Source organism: Phlebotomus papatasi, chromosome 1, assembly GCF_024763615.1.
Source record: "Phlebotomus papatasi isolate M1 chromosome 1, Ppap_2.1, whole genome shotgun sequence".
NCBI classification, from domain to species: Eukaryota; Metazoa; Arthropoda; class Insecta; order Diptera; family Psychodidae; genus Phlebotomus; species Phlebotomus papatasi.
The window spans coordinates 59,343,006-59,362,801 of record NC_077222.1 but is presented as its reverse complement, the minus strand read 5'-3'; the positions used below and the strand labels follow the sequence as shown (position 1 = coordinate 59,362,801).

Genomic DNA, 19,796 nt, shown 5'->3' with positions numbered 1-19,796 from the left:
GTCCGATTTTCTCATGAATTTGTCGAATCAGATTCACTTCCATTTCTCCCGGTACGTAAAAGAATAACTTCCCTCTTTGATCGCGTCTATAAACCAAACCGTCTTTCAAAGCAAACATTTTATTATCTTCCTTCTCCAACTTGACCCTCAAATCTCTAATCATCTTATCCCTACTCTGAGTCGCACTCAGTTGAAAATCTATATCATCACAGTCAACGGCCGCTATTGGATAACATCTACTCAAAGCATCAACATGATGCATCCTTGTCCCACTTCGGTGGACTATTTTATAATCAAAGTTTTCCAATTCAAGCGCCCATCGTTGAATACGTGGGCTATCTGATCGGTGATTCAACGTCATCGCAAGTGAGCTACAATCTGTAACAATCACAAAAGATATCCCTTTTAAATAAACTCGAAAACGACTCAAGGCATAAATTATTGCCAACGTTTCCAACTCATACGAATGGTACTTTGATTCTGCTTTAGACGTACTTTTTGAGAAGTACGCTACTGGATGTAATTTCTGATCATTTTGTCGCTGAAGCAACACAGCTCCAAATCCCAACGAACTCGCATCAGTATGTAGTTCTGTCTCTCTCTTTGGATCGTAAATGGCCAAAACTGGCGAAGAAATCAAACGTCTCTTTAACCCCTCATAAGCCTCTGCACAAGAATCATCAAAATCAAATCGCGCATCTTTTTTAAGAAGAGACAGCAAGGGACGAGCAATAGTTGAAAATCCTGGAACAAATCTCCGGAAATAAGCACAAAGTCCCACGAAAGAATGGACTTCCTTCACATTCTGTGGCGTTGGATAGTTTTGGATAGCTCTCAGATGGTCCTCGCTAGGACGAATTCCCTCTGAAGATGCCTGGTATCCCAAATATTCGATCGAGGAATACCCCAATTTGCACTTTCCCATTTGAATAATCAACCCATTCTCTGCCAAACAGGAGAGTACTTGCTCTAGCGTTTTCAAATGCTCATCGAAATTAGCGCTCGCTAATAGAATGTCATCCATATACACCACTATTTGCCCTCCTTCAATGAACTTCCGCAAAACTCTTGTAATAAATCTCTGAAATACACTGGGGGCATTCTTGAGCCCAAATGGCATTCGCAAGTACTCATATTGGCCCTCTGGTGTTACGAATGCAGTATACTGTATGGAATCTTCAGCCATCTTCACGTGATGGAAACCGCTCTTCAAATCAATCAGACTGAAAACACTCTTGCCTCTCAAATGCTCTAGGCAATCTTCTATTAGCGGAAGTGGATAGTTATCCCTAACCGTGAGATTATTCAGTGAGCGATAATCGACACACATTCGTGTATCTCCACTCTTCTTGTCTACAAGAACGATTGGTGAAGCATAAGGAGAATCACTTGGCCTAACTATTCCTTGCTCACACAGATTGTTGACAATTTCGCGAACTTTTTCCCTATCAGAATAGGCCAGTCTACGTGGGCGAAAATAAAAAGGGACATCACTTGTCAATCGAATTTTCATTTCAAAATTATCAGATTTTCTCTCTTCACAAAATTTGTCATGATAATGCTTTTGGACAAGTACTCTCAATTTATCTTGACATTCTTCAGACAAATCTGGACAAATGCTCACATCAACCAAAGCTCCAATAAAATCGTCTTGCTTTGTGAAACTATTTGCTTCAGAATATTCAATAATAAATGCCAGCAAGGTTTCATCATCCCCAAATACATCTTCTACGTCACTAATTTCTACAGTTTCACTCCCTTCATTATACTCAAATTCCTGAACCTCTTCAAGAGAAACTACTTCCTTTATTTCACTCAGTTTATTCTCTCTCTCGCTCTCAAATAACTGATCTTTCTCTTGCCTCCCACTGAAATTGCTTTCCCTCTTCCCCTCATTTAAAATAGTTTGGTCCTCAACTTTACTCAGATCTGAAATTTTAACTTCACTCTTCAATTCATCAAGCAAATTCTTTGCAGTTTCAAAGCCAACACCATCCGCTGGTTCATAATTGGACAAAGTACACATGGTCAAATTCTTTTCTTTTGAGAAATTTTCAGGCTTCTTGGGTACAAACTCACTATTCATAAATGTCAATTGGATTCCCAGTAGTTTCAAAGCATCTCTGCCCAACAAAATCTCAAATGGGGACACTTTGTCAGGGACAATAATTAATTCAATGGATTTGCAAACTTTTAGCAGTTGCACTGAGCAAATAATTTTTCCAAAGCTTTCAATTTTAACCCCACTTAGTCCCCGATAAGGTAAAATTGTGCACTCACGTTGAGGCAGAAGCATCTCTGGCACTTTTGACCTTTGAATTAAACTAATTGGACTGCCCGTATCCAACAGAGAAGAGAGACTGATAGTGATCCCCAAACCAGAACCAGGATTGAACGTCACACTTACCGGCTGATGAGAAAGAAGTGGCTTAGTCTCGTCACCCTCTTGAAAATTCCCATTTTCCCCATCGTCAACTGCTGCTGTAGTCTTCGGCTTCCTGTACAGTGGGCAATCCGGATCACGTTCACGTCTAGGCTTTGGACATCTCCAGGAAATGTGGTCAGGCTCAGAGCAATTATAACAACGGGGTTTATTTCCACTCTTAGCAGCAACATCGGAAGCCAAAGAGGCTTTGGATGTGTCCCCACTCGAAGAAGGATTCTTCAAAATGTTTCTCTCATAGCGACGCATTGCCAACTTCAATTCGTCCAAAGTCCTGCAGCCTGCAATCATCGAGATATTTGATGATTGATCCTGAAGTCCCTCGATGATAGCGCAAATGATATCCTCTTCCGGAATAGGGTATCCGGAAACCATGGCTTGAATGGCCAAAACGTACTCTTGACAGGTTTCATCTTGCTTCTTTATCCTCTGCTTGAGTTTTTTCAGCACCTCTCTCACAGTCTCATACTGTCCAAATTCTTTGATGAGGGCTGTTTTCAAATCTCTCCACTCTCTGAAGCGTTGAGTACGAGTGAGGATTTTTGCTGGGCCAGAATCAATAAGACGCCGGGCAAAAACCAAACGGGATTTTGGTGGCACTTCGAAGTCGTCACACACTAATTCAAAATCCTCAATCCACTGCTGGATCTTGTATCCATCATCTCCAGAAAAATGCTCCACTGCATTCTCAATGTCTTTGAATGAGCATTTTAGCTGATTTTCACTCTTTGAGACACTCAAGGCGCGCAATAATCCACCCAAAATTGCAATGACATTAACGTTGTCACGGAAAGGGACGCCATTTTCGAGGTGATCAACACTGACGCTCGATTCAGCATAATTTTCCACCGAATTTTGGGGCTTCGCTTGCATTGTTCCCTCATAATTGGACGCACTCTCAACACCTGAATCAGTGTCGGCTCTTTGATTGATATTTGGTAAGTTTTCAGGGGAGTCTCCAGCAGAAAAGCCCTTGGCGTCTTTTCTGCATTTTCCCGCCATCGGCAAGCCCACGACGACTCTCTTGAAAATTTTTCGAATCTGCATCATCGATGCTGTGGGCGGAACTTCTTCCCCCATTTCACTCAGGATTTCACTCACTTCACTCATTTTTTCCAGGCTGGGAGCCAAGCTCAACCCCACACCTGAAGTTGTAGACTCCATTTCAATTCGAATTAAAACACTCAGAACAGCTTTTTACGTTTTTCTTTATTTCGTCCACTCTCTTTGGCGTCCAACTCAAGTCTGTCTGTCCTTCGTTGTTCGTCCGTCTTCGTCTGTTATAAGCCATCTCGCGGCAATTATCCTAAGTATCGTCCGTCCCGTCTGACCACAAAATAATATTCTTAATTTACTCTTTGCTAATTTCATTACTTACAAATTTACATTTTTACTGATCATATTTTTAGCAAAACACTACCCGATCTGCTACAGCTGTAAAAAATTCTCAGTAAAAAAATTGATTGCTTTGGATAGTTTACTTAAGCGAACAGGCTGGGCTTTTCTACATGGTCATTGCTTTTTCACACGTGGAAACAATAATCAAAAATTGCGGCATCAGACCAATTTTTGCACTAATTTGATAGGTGTTTTTTACGCCTTATGATACAATATTCTTTAAAAAGAAAATGATATATTAGTAAAATCTTCCGATTACAAGTAGGTACCTTGAGAAAAGAGCAAAAAGCAATTGACCAGTCAATTCAGTCAATTGCTTTTTGCTCTTAACTAGATGTGACTAGATTTGGCAAATTTTACTAATAAATCATTTTCTTTTTAAAGAATAATGTCTCAGAGAACGGAAAAAACATCAAATTGGTGCAAAAATTGGTTTGGTGCTGCAATTTTTTGAATATTTTTTCCACGTGTAAAAAAGCAATGAAGGCGCAAAAAAGCAATGACCATGTAGAAGAGCCCAGTCTCTTCGCTGTTCTTTATTGTATATTTGTACAATGTAACTCACTTCAAGACACACTGATCTTTGCAAAGCATAAAAACCAGCCCATTCTAAGTAGTTTTCAAAAAAAAACAGTAGAAAATACTAAGGCAAAAATAGATTATTATTTCAAAATTTATTATATTATATTTTCTTTGTACACCAAAATCGGTAATGCAACGAAGAGGGCAGTAGCTAAAAAGTTATGGAAATAACTCTGGATGCGTGAGGTGGTATAATCTTTCCAAGATAGGAAAACACAGATTTTTTTACTAAATCTTTCGGCGGGTGAATGACCCTTCCTAAAAGCTTAAACTTGTAATCCGTCTATGACATTTTGTTGTAAAAACTATCTACTAGTCCAATTGTGGATTTACAGTGAACCTTGTGAATTTGTTGGAGGCACACATTCTTGGACATTGATATAAGAAGGGAGGGAGTTCATCCCCTTAATTTACATTTTATATCGAAATTTAAAAAAAAAAGTTGATTTTCTGGTAATTCCCAAATTCTGGTATTTTCAATTCATTATAAATTTATTTTTTATTCACCAGAGATCTATTCAAAAGCATTTGTTCTAGATGTTTTCTAAACTTTTTTTTACTTATAAAAACCTAAAATAATGTTTTTAAACATCAGTTTTTTTGTAATAAAGAGTTTTTGCTATTCCATATCTATATTCTCTGTTTTCTTTGCTGGCTTTCGAATTCTTCCATCGGAAAATTAAGCATATATGGGAAAGTGCCCATGTTTTAAACGGTCCCAAGCTTTATAATGACTAAATTTTTTATATGTTTTTCAATAAATATGACTCATCGCACCTATGTTTTAAAAACTACAGGACAGTGTCCTGTTTTTAAAATATATTGCGAAGTCACATTTATTCAGAAACATGGGAAAAATTAAATCATTGTAAAGCTTGGGACCGTGTAAAGCATGGGCATTTTACCCTAGATCACCACAAGTCCTGTCCCTATAAAGCATAAAGACTCACTCGGGTATCTATTGTACTTCGTACCCTTACCGGTTTCAAATACCAAGAGTTGCACTGGAATCTTTTTCCCACAATATTTTGAAATCGCCTAGTTCTATGCGACTTTTATTTAGAATGTTTGTGATGTCCATCAATATTGGATTGTCCTCAGTTTTGAGACAATTTAATACTCGGCTGAAGCTTGTGGAGGGAAAGTGCATGCCTGTGGCTTTCTGGGCACAGCAGAAGAAGGACTACCAATTGCTATGCGGTCTTATTGAGATGATGGATAGGACACTGGCACATATAATTGTTCAGTCATTTCTTTCCAATCTATACTACATTTGTGTCCAGCTCTTGAACAACCTCAAGTACTTATTTCCAAATTTATCGCGGATTTTCTTCATGCTAAAATATTCTTTTATATTCCAGCAATATGGAACCATGGACTTACAGTGTATACTTCTGGTTCTCACTCTTCTACCTTATTGGTAGAACTATTGGGATGTGTCTGTTTGGGGCTGAGATTCACACAGAATCCAGAAAGCCCGCTCTCATTCTGAGAAAAATTCCCACAGAAGGATGGAATGTTGAAACTGAGAGATTCCTCGAGCTCATCAACAATCAATGTGTATCCCTGACAGGAAATGGATATTTCTTCATAACCCGTCCATTCCTTCTCTCAGTATGTGCAAATCCACAGAAATCGCTATTATGATAAAAATTGAATTCTTCCTTTCAGCTCACCGGAACAATTGTGACTTACGAACTTGTTCTCATGCAATTCAACGAATCCGGTACTTTGGACTCTCCAAGTTCCGATCCTTGCGAATAATTAAATTGTCGTCAGCTGTGTCAATAATGTTGATAATATGTTTACTTAAACTATGTACTAGCCCCTTGACTATATATTTATCATTTTGCATTGTGATAAGATCACACATTCCTGAAAGACATGGCGTGCAAATTGATGAGGATGTTGATAACAAAAAAGCCATTTATCGTTCTTATGTACGTCTCGGCCAAGGCTTTAGAATTCACACTTTAGCAACTGGAAGTGATCAATGTACTTGTGAAGAGTGGACACCTAAAGTTCTGTTGGTTTCAAAAAGGAAAAATGGGAATTGGACAATCTCGAAAAATTGGACAAATGAAGGTTCACAGAAGGACTGCGTGGGATGGAAAATGCACCAGGAAAATCTCTCATTCCCCAAAAATAAAAACTATAAGGTATGTGAATTGTTTTTAAAGGATAAATTAAATCTCATTAAGCTGTGTAAAAGGACCATGCAGATAGACGAGGGTAATGTTTAGTTTAGTACCTATATTGCCAAAGGGTTACGTGGGTCAAAAAAATTGGAGAACACCATTATTTCTCTAATTTTTTTCAGCATAACAAATTTTTATTTTGATTTAAGTTCTTAAGCATATAAAAGCACAACATTTAAACTATATTTTCTGAAATTTTCATTTGAAAATCTTAAATCAGAGCCATTGGGATCCGATTTTAGAGACGTTTTTTTTGAAAAAAAATACTTGTCGGTGAACAAGATTTCTCAAGAGTAAGGTAAAGTACCCTGTAGTCGGCCGGTTTCTCAACTCGGCCAGTGCAACTATTTATTCAATTTACTTAGATTTGTTATAATATGGTCTTACCGATTTAACATTATAAGGTGTATTATATTATATATAACGTAAATCAGTGAAAATTTCATAGAAATTGACTATAAAACGTTAAAAAAGTGGTTAAATAATTCAACTGGCCGAGTTGAGAAACCGGCCGACTAGAGGGTACTTTACCTTATATTCGCCTGACGTCAAAAAACTAAATATTTCTTGTTAGCTTATAAGTTAAAACTCTTACTGGAACAGTACAAAGTAAATTTGGATTTTTGGCCAAGTTTTATACAAAAAGATAAAAAATATAAGTTTCGGTGTATTTTGCATCATGTTTTCTCTTGTAAAATAAGTTGTGATTAAGGAAAAAATCTATCGTTCAAAGTTCATCAGCTAATAGGAAATATTCAGTTTGGTGACTTCAGATGAATATACTCTGAGAAATCATCTCCACAGAAAAGTATGTTTTTTTTTTGTCAAAATATACTTACAAGTAACTTTTGTTGAAAAAATGATTAAATTAAAAAGGAAGTCTTCTGAAAAATTATGAGTTAACATCGTTAACATAGTTGCTGATACAAGTGACGATTTTTTTTAGGCATAGGTAGCAAAAGTGTTGCGCATTTCATAATATCAATGTAAATATGAATATTTCTGTAATTTTAAAAATTACATTGATAACGATTTTTTGTAATGTTGATGTTTCGGTCTTCATTGCCGTGATAATATTGATGCTTGGCTTGCATGTTTATTTCGACTTAAGCTTACAACATGTGAAACAGCTTATATGTTTCCCCGCTGTTTTTACAATCATTTGCAAAAAAATAAACAATAAAGTTGTTACATCCTTTGTAAACTTTAAATTATTTTCTAAATCTTTTAAAATCAGGAATCAGGATTTAATTATTTATAGTAAAATAGCCTATTGATCTGGTCATTTGTTTCTGTTGTTAATTCTAGATTTCTTACACCGGTTGTAAGTTCATCTTCAATTGATCCCTTGGCAAAGGGTCCTATTGAGACCTTTGGTCGAAAACCTGCAGAAGCTTTCTCAAACAACTTCAAGTATGAATATCCTTGGAGCTACGATGGAAGTTTTCAGGAAGCTATAAAGAAAATTATCATAATGGCTCAGTGCTTTGGAGTATTGCCCGTAATTGGTGTTACTTCGAAAAGTCCTAGTAATATGAGATTTTCTTGGCTCAGTTTTCGGACAATTTACAGTATCGTCGCCTTTATAGCCACTGGGTTCTATACAGCGATTGTAGTACATTACAGTTTGAGTTCAAAAATTGAATTTGTGAAAGTTGTTCCAGTCATTAACTATACATCGAATTTTTATATACTTTATGCCTTTATAAAACTGGCTAAGAAATGGCCAGCACTGATGGAAGAGTGGAAAAAGGCAGAAATGAGCTTTAGTCCCTCTCAAAATATTCAGGTGAAAAGATATCTGAAGAAGAAGATATATATTATGATAATTGGCGTGATGGGATATTGTCTAGGTGAGTAATTTTTAAAAATTTCTCGATAGGGAAGAATGGGTCATTACAGGCAACTGAAGTTTTTTTTTAACCCTTTAACGACGAGACACTTTTTACGGACTGAAAATCAACAATAAAAATTAAACTGAGAAATATAATCAATGATAAGTCTTACATCCAACCTTGGATAGTCCAACAAAGTCTGATTCGGTGTATTTTGTGCTTCTATGAACGATAGGGACAAAAATAGCCCAAAAATTTAAGTAATTTTTCTGACAATACCAATGAATAATATTTTTCGCTTTAATGAAAAATATTACGTATGAATATATTAGTTTTTATTGCCAAAAGGGTTTTGGTTAAAAAATTTGAAAGTATAAAAATAAATAAAATCAATTATGAATTTGAGAATTTAAGAATTCGCCATTTTTGAGCTTAAATATTTATTACATAGCAAATAGTTAGACACTTGCAAAAAATATTCTAGATTCCTTCAACCTTCTACTTTATAATTATTTACAGACATAAGAAAAAAATAACTTTAAGTAGTCAAGAAAAATTATTTTCTTTATGGGACACCGGTGTTCCAATCGTCCTTAAAGGGTTAACACACATTTGCTTTTATTTGTATTCAAGCCTATCAAATCGAAATAGTTTGTTTTGGATATTCGATATTTGAAAAATTAAGGCACATTTCGCATCATCCCAAAATAATTATATTTTTGTAAGTCATGATTACCTCATATCGCCCGATCATTCCTGACAAAAAAAATCTGCCACAACTAGCGTGATTCAGTCGTCATGTATAATGTAAGTCGGAAGCTTTCCAACTTACATTCGTTTACAAGTTTACAGCTACTAAGGGGTAACTCATTCCTATTTTCTCTGACAAGGATTTCTGGTTTCTCAATGCATTTCTTGGATTTCTCCGGTTTCGTGATGCAGAAATTGGATTGTTCGAGTTTCACGATGCAAAAACAAAGTTTCTCGTGTTTCGTGAAGCGTTTCTCGGAATTGATGATAAGGGTTTCTCAAAGTCTGTTTTATAGACATAGACACCCCATAGATACAAATTTATTTTTAAAAAAATCGAATTTAAGTTTAATAGATTAGATAGATATTTTAACTGTTCGAACTCCTAGACAGAGAGAAGTTTTAACAATCGTATTTTTTTCAACTTCTCTCTATCCTGGCTTCCAACGGGTAAGAGATATTGACTTCCGGTCTTCTTTATTTTTATATCAAAAAAATTATACTTTGTAACTGAACTGCCTATATAAAACTTTGTTTTCCTTTTCGCTTAATTCTAAATTAAGTGCGACCTGCGACCGATCCAGACGAGATACATATCCTCAAAGGTTTTGAATTTGAATATCTAATTATTATTAATCGTATCGAGACACTTTAGGGGAAATGCTTCTAATTTTGTCCAGTTTCTTATTTTGGACACTTTGAGGATAACATTGGACACTAAAAATAAATTGATTAAAATGATGGATTTTTATTCCAATACTTGATGAATAATGAATTCTATCTAAATATTTGTTCTTTTTGGAAGATTTTAACACTAAATACGTTAAAATTTGAATATGATTTGAGTTGAAATTGCTTTGATGAAAATTCAGTGTGAGCAATTGCTTACGAGAAATATGACAGAACTTCGTGGCTTACTTCAGTCTTATTTAGTTTTGGTGAAGTACTAACAAAGTTTGTTCGCTGTTTTTGAGTGATATTATTGAATATTCATTGAATATTGTGTTGATTCACGTTACTGATGATTTGTACATTTGACCTGAAGTGAGATTTGCCTTGTGAATTATATTTTTCGTGTGAAAAATGGGAATTTTTTTAAGACATTCACCAGTGAGGTGATGATTCTTATTTTGGACAGGTGTTTTTCTCACGAAATTTCGTGAAGTTTTAGCTTTTGTGATGACTAGGTTGGACAAATGCCTGGAGAAATGAAGGAGCATCATCTCTACGAAAGAGATGCAGTGAGAAATGCCTTGAAAGGCTCCCGGAAAGGGCAGGGAATGAGCGAATCCGCACGTACTTGGAGTACCGAAGTCAACTCACTTTAATGAATGATATGGAAAGTTTCTGGGCTTCTTGTGACATTCCACGTTTCCCTTACATGACCAGGAAGAGGACTTGATAAGATTGGTTCATAAAATGAAGAACAATGGGCATCCTATTGAGGCGGATTATCTGTCCAAATTTACAGACAAGTTGTAAAAATTAATAACCAAGTTGTCCAAAATAAGAGTCAAATTCACCTCTACATATCAATTCATTTTTAAACGTATTAAAACTAATTTTAGTAAAAATGAGATGATAAATAGCTTGCCAAGTTTCTAAACAATCCTTCTGAAAAGAGAGTAACAAGAAAAGTCAATTAGTATTGAAAATATGGCACTTCAAACTTAGGATATCGATGCTTATATGCAGACTGTCCAAAATTATAAGCACTTCCCCTATTTGGTATTACAATGTAATCATTACAATGTGCCTCGTGTTGGAAGAATCTGCTGATTAGATCGCTCAGGAACGCCTTCCCCGTAGTGAATGCTTCTTCCGTGCTCCTGAAGGTTTGTGGGCAGAGGCGTTGCATTTTATTGCGTTTCTATCACGGTGAAAAATATATTTTTCTCGACATTCAGTTTTGCTTGCACTGGGCGGGACTCGAACTCATAGCTGTGAGAGTCGAGTCAGAGATCTCACCGCCCAAGAGCCAACGGTCTTGCCTATTGCACCACTGAGATCCCCTGAATGTCTAATAATATTTGTTTAATACTATGAAGGTACAATGTTTAATCTCTTTTTAATTGCGAAGTTAATTTTTTATAATGTGTAATTGAATTATTTAATTGATTTTTTGACCATATTTTGTTGTTTTAATTTTAATATTTGTAATATCCCCTTTTTATACGTCTATTATATGTAACTTCTTCTAGATTGTTTTGTACATTATAACGTGTAGATTTATTTTTCATTTTAAAGATTTGAGTAATTTACTGGACTTTTGTATTGTCTGTTAATGCAAAAACCCTTATTCTTTATGTCAATATCTTTGCAAAGTTTTCAGTAAAGTAGAAATCGGGTCATGCCACGCCATTTGAGAGTCATACTCACTTGTTGAGTGCGGTCTCCTGCCCTTAAAATTAATTTTCTACATTTTCATATTGGCGACTTTTGCAATAGCAAAGCTTTTTCGAAATAATGCCATAGTGCAACATTTAATAAATATTTATGTGAGTAATAAGGCGTTACTATTTTTTATGAGTGGGACTTTTAGTCTCCGCCCTCATTATTAAACTATAGCCTGGCCTATAGAATGCCTCAAAATCGAATTATTAATTTGTCAAATTCAGAAATAAAAATACCTTATTATTAGATCCGTCAAGGAATTTTATAATCTTGGCCGCCAGAGGTTTCTCCAGGACCTTCAGCATTCCTCCTAACGATCTATTCTCTATAACGATCCAACATGAACTAACTGTGAATACTAATCCTCTCCACGATACCCCTCCCGAAAAGGTAACTCACAGGCTAACACTCTAGGAACGCTTCTAGGAGAAATCGGCGCCGCTCTGAAAAACCAACGAGGGCTTTAACCGTTAAATTTTATTCAAATACCACATCAATGCAAAATCCCATGGCTTGAGATATTTGTTATCAACACGTTTTTATATTACATTTACGTCTTTACAACTTGGTATCATCCGAAAATATATTTTCTTCAAGTCATTTATTTAAAGCTGATTTTGTGAAAATTCTCAAAACTTAGGCAACCAGTCACGATATTTGTTTAAAGAAGGTTGACTAAGACTATCCAAGGTAAAAATTGATGCTTCTACCTCTTTTATCTTGGAAGACCTAATTTTGAAACGTTCGATTTAGAAAATTTTGTCTCAAGTTTTCCTATCAAAACTTATGTAAAATTAAGTATAAATTAGTTTTTTTTATATTAATCTAGGTTTATTGATTTTTGTAGTTGATCATGCTCTTTCTCTGGCCACCCTCGTGCACTACATTAATGTCTGTCCAAAGAAGGGTGATCCTATGTCATCTCTGTTCAAACAAGAATTCGCCCAACTCTTCTCATACACCAAGTATTCATTAGAAAAGGCAATCTGTGCTCAGGTTATCAACTTGATCAACGTATTAGTGGCAAACTACATGGATTGCTTCGTGATGGTAATCAGCATAGGGCTGTCGACTGGATTTAAAAAGATAAATAACCAATTGGTGGCCTACAAAGGTAAAGTGGTATCAGAGGAGTTCTGGCAAAAGCATCGATCTGCCTATCGACGGATGTGTGATCTTTGTGAGACTGTTGATAATCACATAAGTCATATAACTCTTGTGTCTTTCTCCAATAATTTATTCTACATTTGCGTCCAACTTCTCAACAGTTTAAAGTAAGTTCTCTAATTTGAAAAGCCTTTTCCATGCATTCTTGTAAGAAAATACTTTTTTCAAGTACCAAAGATTCCATCACTCAAATGTTCTACTTCTGGTTCTCCTTGATCTTCCTTCTTGTTCGCACTTTGGGCATATCTCTCTATGCTGCGGAGATAAATGAAGAAGCCAAAGTACCTATACAGATATTTCGGGTGGTTCCACGAGAATCCTGGTGCTTAGAGGTCAAGAGATTCTACGAGGAAGTGACCAATGATACCATTGCCTTATCTGGAATGAAGTTTTTCTATCTAACGAGAAGACTCGTACTTAGTGTAGCTGGAACAATCGTCACCTATGAGCTGGTTCTCTTGCAGTTCAATCAGGACGAAGAAATAAAAAATACTGACCGCTGTCGTCCAATTGAAATGGCATAGATCACACAGATTTATTAAGTGAGTATTGAAAGTTCAACAGTGAAAGTGGTATGAATCCCCCACTGGCAATGACTTTCTCCACAAAATCCATTATAAAAATGAATTGACCTTTTACCCAGCTGCTCCACGACGACTCCCAATTAAGTGGAATTAGAGCATAAAGTGCTTCAGTGGAACAACATCATCGAACATGTCCCGCCCACAAGTCACAAAATTGATCGCGATCTTATAATTTTAAATTGGAGTTGAAATTTTCTATGCTAATTCACACTAGATCGAAGATAGGGACACACAAGAATACGTTTTGGGAGTAAATCAATGAGGTTTTTCATAGAATTCTAAATTATTGATTAATATTGAATTCATTCATTTATTAGACAGATAAGAAAACCAATTAGTTTAAATCAAATATTTGCATAGTATTCTAATTAATATCATTATTGTCATTGAAAAAATGTTTCATTGATTGTAATATTTATTGCTAGAAAACAACTTTGCGGTTTATAATCAATTATAATAGTGATTTTATTATTTGGCGAGAATCAGTGTTTCATATATGTAAACTATATAATTTCTGTAGAGGAATTCTGTAACAGTACGACAATGTCATATGACAAATTGAACATTTTTTATGTGGTAAATTCGGAATAAATAATTAAAGATACGACTCATGTCTGTTACTGAGAGCTTCACTAAGGCTGTTACAGTAGCAACAATGGCCATTGGATGCTCACTATACTCCAGGATTTAGCATGAGAATTTGTCATATGATATTGTAATACTTGTTAAAGAATACCTATCTGCACAGTAAAAAAAAATTTGGCTGGTTTACCATGATTTTCATTGTAAATTTTACATTAAACATGTAATCGTGTGTACTAATACACATTTGTGTAATTTGTACATATTTTGTCTGAAAACTGTGTAATTTGTACACCGTTTTGTTTGAAAACTGTAATTTTACACGAAATATGTAAGAAATACAAAACTGTGTAATCATTCCCAGTTGATTACACGGTTTACAATTACATAAAATTTAAATTACACATTTTCAGATTACACGTTTTGTTGAAATACATAATTTGTGTAACTTTACAAGAATAATCGTGGTAAAAAAGCAAACCAATTTTTTTTACTGTGTGGTTTAATAATGGTATTGAAAATTTGATTTTCTTATAAGAAATCTATTGTTACCTTTTACATTTTGTCGTTTTAATCAGTCAATATCTCAAAAAAATCATTTATGGTTATATTAAAAATAGTTGTTATTTAAGTGATTTTAAAAAATGCAATTATTGCTATAAATTGTTAAGAAATTTATAATTGGTCTCACGAGCTCTAAAAATTGCAAACAAGAAGTTTTTGTTATATTTTTGATATTGTTAGGAAGAATCTCAGAAGGGCCAGTACTGGAGAGCTTTCAATCCAGAATATTTTTTATGAAAAAAAATTGACTGGATTCTAATAAACAAAATTTCTTAAAAATAAAGATTGAAAAAATATGCTGTTGTGTGAAGTTGCGATACTGACTGATTTAATAATCCTATCTGTTAATCTGTTAGCATCTCAGCTCGCTCTAACTAAATGAACTTTATTGTGAATTGTGAAATTACAAGAAAATTTCCTTAGGAATTGTGTATTTGTGTGAAAAATTCTATCACCCTGAGCACAAGAATACTAATATACTTATTGTTATTGTAATGAAATGATGCTTGAAAGAGAGGAGACTGGCTTTGAGAATTGCGAATGAGATAAAAGATAAGACAGTGCCTTTTTAATTAGTCCAGTATTTAATTTAAGCTGACCACCACATTTTCACACTTCTCTCTTCTTCTGAATGAGTGAATACTTTGAACATGAATAATCAATTTAATAAGACAGTCGGTGGACTCTCTCAGTACTTCTCCTCACTGTCTGGCTCTCAGTCACATAATCCGCGTCGTTGAAGCAGGAACAAGTGTTTACATCAGTGCTTCCGTGAATTGAGAACAATGCCTGGAAGAGGATTATTTGTGTGGTTGGTGGTGATGGTGTGCCTAGGTGCAGTGACAGGATTTAGAGATCTCAATTCATCGGGAAAGCGTTACTTCCGCCCAAATGTGTGTGAATCAGATAAGCACGGCATGGACGCCAAGATTGTCTGCTACTGCACAACCCCAGGGAATAAGACAGCAGATTGCTGGGTGAATGTGCATGATCTGTATGAGTATGATCAAACGTGGAGTGGCTTCGAAATCAACAGTGATATTCGACACCTGATTCTCACGATGGCGCCAAATGGGCAGCTAAATTACTTACCTATGAGAGCTCTGCAATACCTTCACAATCTGCGCTCCTTTAGCATGTCCTCGGCCAATATTCCAGTGATAAAAGCTCATACATTCTCCTTCTTATCTCAATTGGACACCATTTCTCTAATAAACAATCAAATTGTTACACTGGAGAATTATGCATTTGCAGATTTGAGTCGTCTGCGTTCTCTCAACATGTCCTTCAATCAAATCACCTTCCTCGATCGCAATGTTTTTCACAAATGCCGCAATTTGGAAGTCCTCTATCTTACGGCTAACAACATTTCAAGCATTCTGGATGGAGCATTTAGTAATCTTGAGAAATTGGACATTCTTAAGCTCGACTATAACTTCATCTCCATGATCACAGTCGATACCTTCCGTGGTCTGGACAATCTCTCTACCCTTGGACTCATTGCAAACTACATTACGATGCTAGAGGACAACACATTTGATAATTTACGCAATCTCATTTCACTGGATCTCCGTCAAAATGCCATCCAGAGCATATCACCACGAGCTTTTAATGGACTTACGAAGCTTCAGTATTTAAATTTAGAGCAGAATGAACTGAAGATGTTGGACTCCTTTATTGTCCAGGGCTTGCCAAATTTACTTTATCTCAATTTGGCGAAGAATCTTCTTACGACATTCCTGCTGGACGAACAGAGTAGTCTCTATTCCCGTTTCCAGAAGGAAAATACACTGTTTTATATTAATGGTGAGTGTTGCCAATTTTATAAAATTATTATTCTTTCTCGTAACCTTTACTACAGCACTTTAATAAAATAATGGCACTTATAAGGAATATTTCAGAAAAACTTTACAAAACCATGTGTTCTTAACATTTTTTTGAATGTATCTTCAATTAATCTTGCAAAATGTTGCACTTCTAATCCCAGAAAAGTTTTAAATTAAAAATTCTCGGTTAAAGTATTTTAAAAATCAATTTTTATTTAAAGTCCTGGTTTAAAGCAGCTTTGTGAGTGGCTTTTTTCCCGGATTAGAATATCCCGCGAACAGAAAGGTTTTTTTTAATTCAGTCAATTTACTCCTAAAAATAACAATTTCATAAAGTTCAATTGATTCACAAAAGAAATTATTAGTCACAATGAATTGCGACAAAATTTAGTGCGTGACATTGATAAATTGCTTTTCTTCTTTTCGTGAGCATTTTTTTTTACAAACATATATTAATAAAAATTTACTTGTTCAATAATAAAAGATATTACCTCTCAAATTCGCAATAAATTAAGGTAAAAAATTTAAACTGTTTAAATCTAATATTTAGTGAGAAGAGAAAACTAAAAATTTCCTATTTTGACTAAAAATTATTGATTTTTCATAAAATACAATCTCACCTTGAATTTTTCGTATTAAGGTTTTAAAGGTCTTTAAAAAGCTTCGAAATTAAAATCTTTAAAGAAATTTTACATTTATAGTTCAACGTTTTTTAAATTTAGTATATTTTTTTTTATAGACTTTTCATTTTAAAATTACACACCTTTGTCGAAGAATACAAAACAATTTTCAAATACTGATTTAAGTATTTAACGTTAAACTTTTGAGGACAAAAAGGTCATCAGCGATCCAAAAATAGAACAATTTTTTCTGACTATTTAAGACTTTCTTATTATTAGTCAATGTTTTTAAAACACCCGTGATTACTCGTCCCTAAAGAGTTAATAAAATGAAAAATTTTCAATCGTAAATCTTCAAATATGCAATTAAATCCAGATTCATATTTTACAAGAATTTAAATTTAAAGTATCGTATATTATATACTTTGATTTATTAACTATTTGAAAATCCTATAAGCTTCCCAACAATTAAACTGAAATAGAAATATTAAACTTACTTGACTTATCTTTAAATTTTTAACAGGTTGTTAAAATTTGTAACACTTTAATTAAATACCAAAAATTTTGCTGAGGACTTGTGAGGTTGTAATATGAATCATCAATTAATTTGGAACTTTAACTTTAATTCTAGAAAATTTATAAGCTCTTTTATTGCAAAACTGAGAGATTTATCGGTGGTACTGAGCAGACTGGAGGGTAAACATTGTTCATGAAGCTCGAATTGAATAATTAAGTCATTTTATGCAATCAGAATTAAAATTTCACGAAATCTCATATATTTTGGAATTATAAAAGTTAAGTCATGGAGCTAATCCTCTGTCTTGAAATCCGAACTCGATTAAAAAAGAAGTTTTTAACAAAGGGCCTAAGAGCTTACATTTCAAGATTTATTGTTTTCCGTATCGTAATTATCTATACTTGTCATTTAACAAAAATTAAAATTTAATTTATTCCTTTATTGTTTTATCAAATATACTTACTCTTATTTGAGATCACAAAGCTAATTTTCTAAACTATTTTAGAAAATTAGTATTTTTATGTGAAAGTCTTGAAAGACGTTTTCAAAAGAAAACAAGGACAATAACAAAATAAAACTAGAGAAAGATTATTTATTAAAACCATTATTAAGCAATTTTATTTAATAAAGTAAATAAAAATTATATGCTGCATATTTTTAAATCAGTAATTCAGGAATAACTATTTGGGCAATTGTGATTTATGTAACTTAATTAGTCTGTTTGGCATACTGAAAAAAATGAGATGTATGAAATTGCTGAACTGTTCCTTATAATATTTTAGTTTTTGAATTGAATATTTTCTTTATAATTTTAAATTGAAACCGAATAAGAAATAATTAGAAAAGACAATGAGTAATCCCGGTAATCCCAAAATTGTACAGATGTAATATTTGCAATAAAAATTTAGCACTGTTTGCAATCGGTGCCAGCCAAAATCCCGAACGCCAAAATCCCGAAAAGGCCAAAATCCCGAAAGCCAAAATCCCGAATGTTCAAAATCCTGAAAGGGATGAATTATATGGAGGAAAATGTTTAGAATAATTTCCCAAGACACGGAAGATTTCCCTTTGCCTCCAGCAAGCGCGGGTGCAATCGTGGGAGTAGCTATGACACTTTTAAGAATTCGAGATTTTGGCTTTCGGGATTCTGGCTTTCGGGATTTTGGCGTTCGGGATTTTGGCTTTCGGGATTTTGGCCCATTCGGGATTTTGGCTTTCGGGATTTTGACCGGGACCCGTTTCCAATAAGTGTGTCTAGGAAATGTTTCGCTATGTGGGTACAACATAAGAAAAGAATATTAATTATTTCTTACTGTTTGACCTTTCATTTGATAACAAATATATTCTTAGCAAATCTTCATATTAGCATAACAAATAAAATGATATCGAGCAACTATTAGAATTCAACGATACTTATGTATAGGATTTTAACCTTTTGCCTATCTCAAGGATTGACATTTAAGATTAAAATAAAACTACGAAACTAAATGTTATGTCTTTATCTGTGAAATTAAATTCTAAATTCTATTTTATTTGCAAACTGAATAAACTACTTCTTCTTCCAAAAAAATAAAGCTGTATTTGAATTTAATTTATTTTTCGTCAATTAATTGAGGAATCAACTGCAATAATTAATTTATTAATTAAGTTAAATTAATTAATTAATTTAATAATAATCATAATTATGCTAGATTGCGGTTGCCAACCGACTTAACACAATGATTTTCAAGATTTTTGCCCCATTATTCCTCTTTCTTTATGGACAAAATATAATTTTTATTTTTATATTTTTTCCAAAAACTCAAAGCTGAAGTTTAAATCTTGAGACAACAATGCCCTGCTGACCCCTATTCTTAATTTTGGCGTAAAAATTAAATCAATTTCATTTTTTTTATTATTTCCTTCAGATAACAATTTGGTTTGTGACTGCCGTCTTAACTGGGTCTTCAGTCTATACGGTTCTACAAAGAGTCCTATCTTCAAGGAGGCTCTCAATTCCCTGCAGTGTGAGCTTATTAAACACGATCGAACCGACTTTGTGTATATTTTGCGCATTAATTTGGCCGAACTACCCTGCGAGTACTACGCCAGCACCACGGAATCTTTTATGCAGGAATATGATCGACCCCGCTACACCCTCAGGAATCACTACTATCATTCAGGCTCAACGATGAATGTTGCCCAATTATTCCTCCTGATACTCACACTCCCATTAGTTCTTCACTAGACTCTGTACATGCAATGCACAATAAAGTGTTCAAATTGATTTTTCGTCCCACTTTCGTCTCTCAACCTTGACCCTATACGTAAGGGCGCCGACGTGGGTGGTTGTTAAG

General features: G+C 34.4%; 3 protein-coding genes across 3 annotated transcripts; all 3 read left to right on the top strand.

The window, feature by feature from the left end:
• The first annotated feature begins 5,487 nt into the window (after positions 1 to 5,487).
• Positions 5,488 to 6,197, top strand: LOC129802418 (gustatory receptor for sugar taste 64f-like). Its single transcript, XM_055848245.1, has 3 exons — positions 5,488 to 5,723; positions 5,785 to 6,037; positions 6,095 to 6,197. The coding sequence occupies exons 1-3, from the start codon at positions 5,488 to 5,490 to the stop codon at positions 6,185 to 6,187; spliced, it is 582 nt and encodes a 193-aa protein (XP_055704220.1). The 3' UTR covers positions 6,188 to 6,197.
• A 110-nt stretch (positions 6,198 to 6,307) lies between these two features.
• Positions 6,308 to 13,701, top strand: LOC129802346 (gustatory receptor for sugar taste 64e-like). The gene is made up of 5 exons (XM_055848118.1): positions 6,308 to 6,363; positions 7,930 to 8,474; positions 12,448 to 12,874; positions 12,937 to 13,309; positions 13,411 to 13,701. Exons 1-4 carry the CDS (start codon positions 6,308 to 6,310, stop codon positions 13,289 to 13,291), a joined length of 1,383 nt encoding a protein of 460 aa, XP_055704093.1. The 3' UTR covers positions 13,292 to 13,309; positions 13,411 to 13,701.
• A 1,040-nt stretch (positions 13,702 to 14,741) lies between these two features.
• Positions 14,742 to 19,726, top strand: LOC129809494 (connectin). Its single transcript, XM_055859338.1, has 2 exons — positions 14,742 to 16,303; positions 19,368 to 19,726. The coding sequence occupies exons 1-2, from the start codon at positions 15,283 to 15,285 to the stop codon at positions 19,685 to 19,687; spliced, it is 1,341 nt and encodes a 446-aa protein (XP_055715313.1). The 5' UTR covers positions 14,742 to 15,282; the 3' UTR covers positions 19,688 to 19,726.
• The last annotated feature ends 70 nt before the right edge of the window (positions 19,727 to 19,796 follow it).

What these genes read in the sequence shown, in the direction of transcription:
- LOC129802418 (XM_055848245.1), top strand. Translation starts at nt 5,488, where the DNA reads ATGTTTGTGATGTCCATCAATATTGGATTGTCCTCAGTTTTGAGACAA. An exon ending in CAGCTCTTGAACAACCTCAA is followed by an intron (nt 5,724 to 5,784) that starts GTACTTATTTCC and finishes TTTATATTCCAG; the next exon opens with CAATATGGAACCATGGACTT. An exon ending in CCCGTCCATTCCTTCTCTCA is followed by an intron (nt 6,038 to 6,094) that starts GTATGTGCAAAT and finishes TCTTCCTTTCAG; the next exon opens with CTCACCGGAACAATTGTGAC.
- LOC129809494 (XM_055859338.1), top strand. Translation starts at nt 15,283, where the DNA reads ATGCCTGGAAGAGGATTATTTGTGTGGTTGGTGGTGATGGTGTGCCTA. An exon ending in TACACTGTTTTATATTAATG is followed by an intron (nt 16,304 to 19,367) that starts GTGAGTGTTGCC and finishes TATTTCCTTCAG; the next exon opens with ATAACAATTTGGTTTGTGAC.
- LOC129802346 (XM_055848118.1), top strand. Translation starts at nt 6,308, where the DNA reads ATGGCGTGCAAATTGATGAGGATGTTGATAACAAAAAAGCCATTTATC. An exon ending in CGTGATGGGATATTGTCTAG is followed by an intron (nt 8,475 to 12,447) that starts GTGAGTAATTTT and finishes TGATTTTTGTAG; the next exon opens with TTGATCATGCTCTTTCTCTG. An exon ending in CAACTTCTCAACAGTTTAAA is followed by an intron (nt 12,875 to 12,936) that starts GTAAGTTCTCTA and finishes ACTTTTTTCAAG; the next exon opens with TACCAAAGATTCCATCACTC.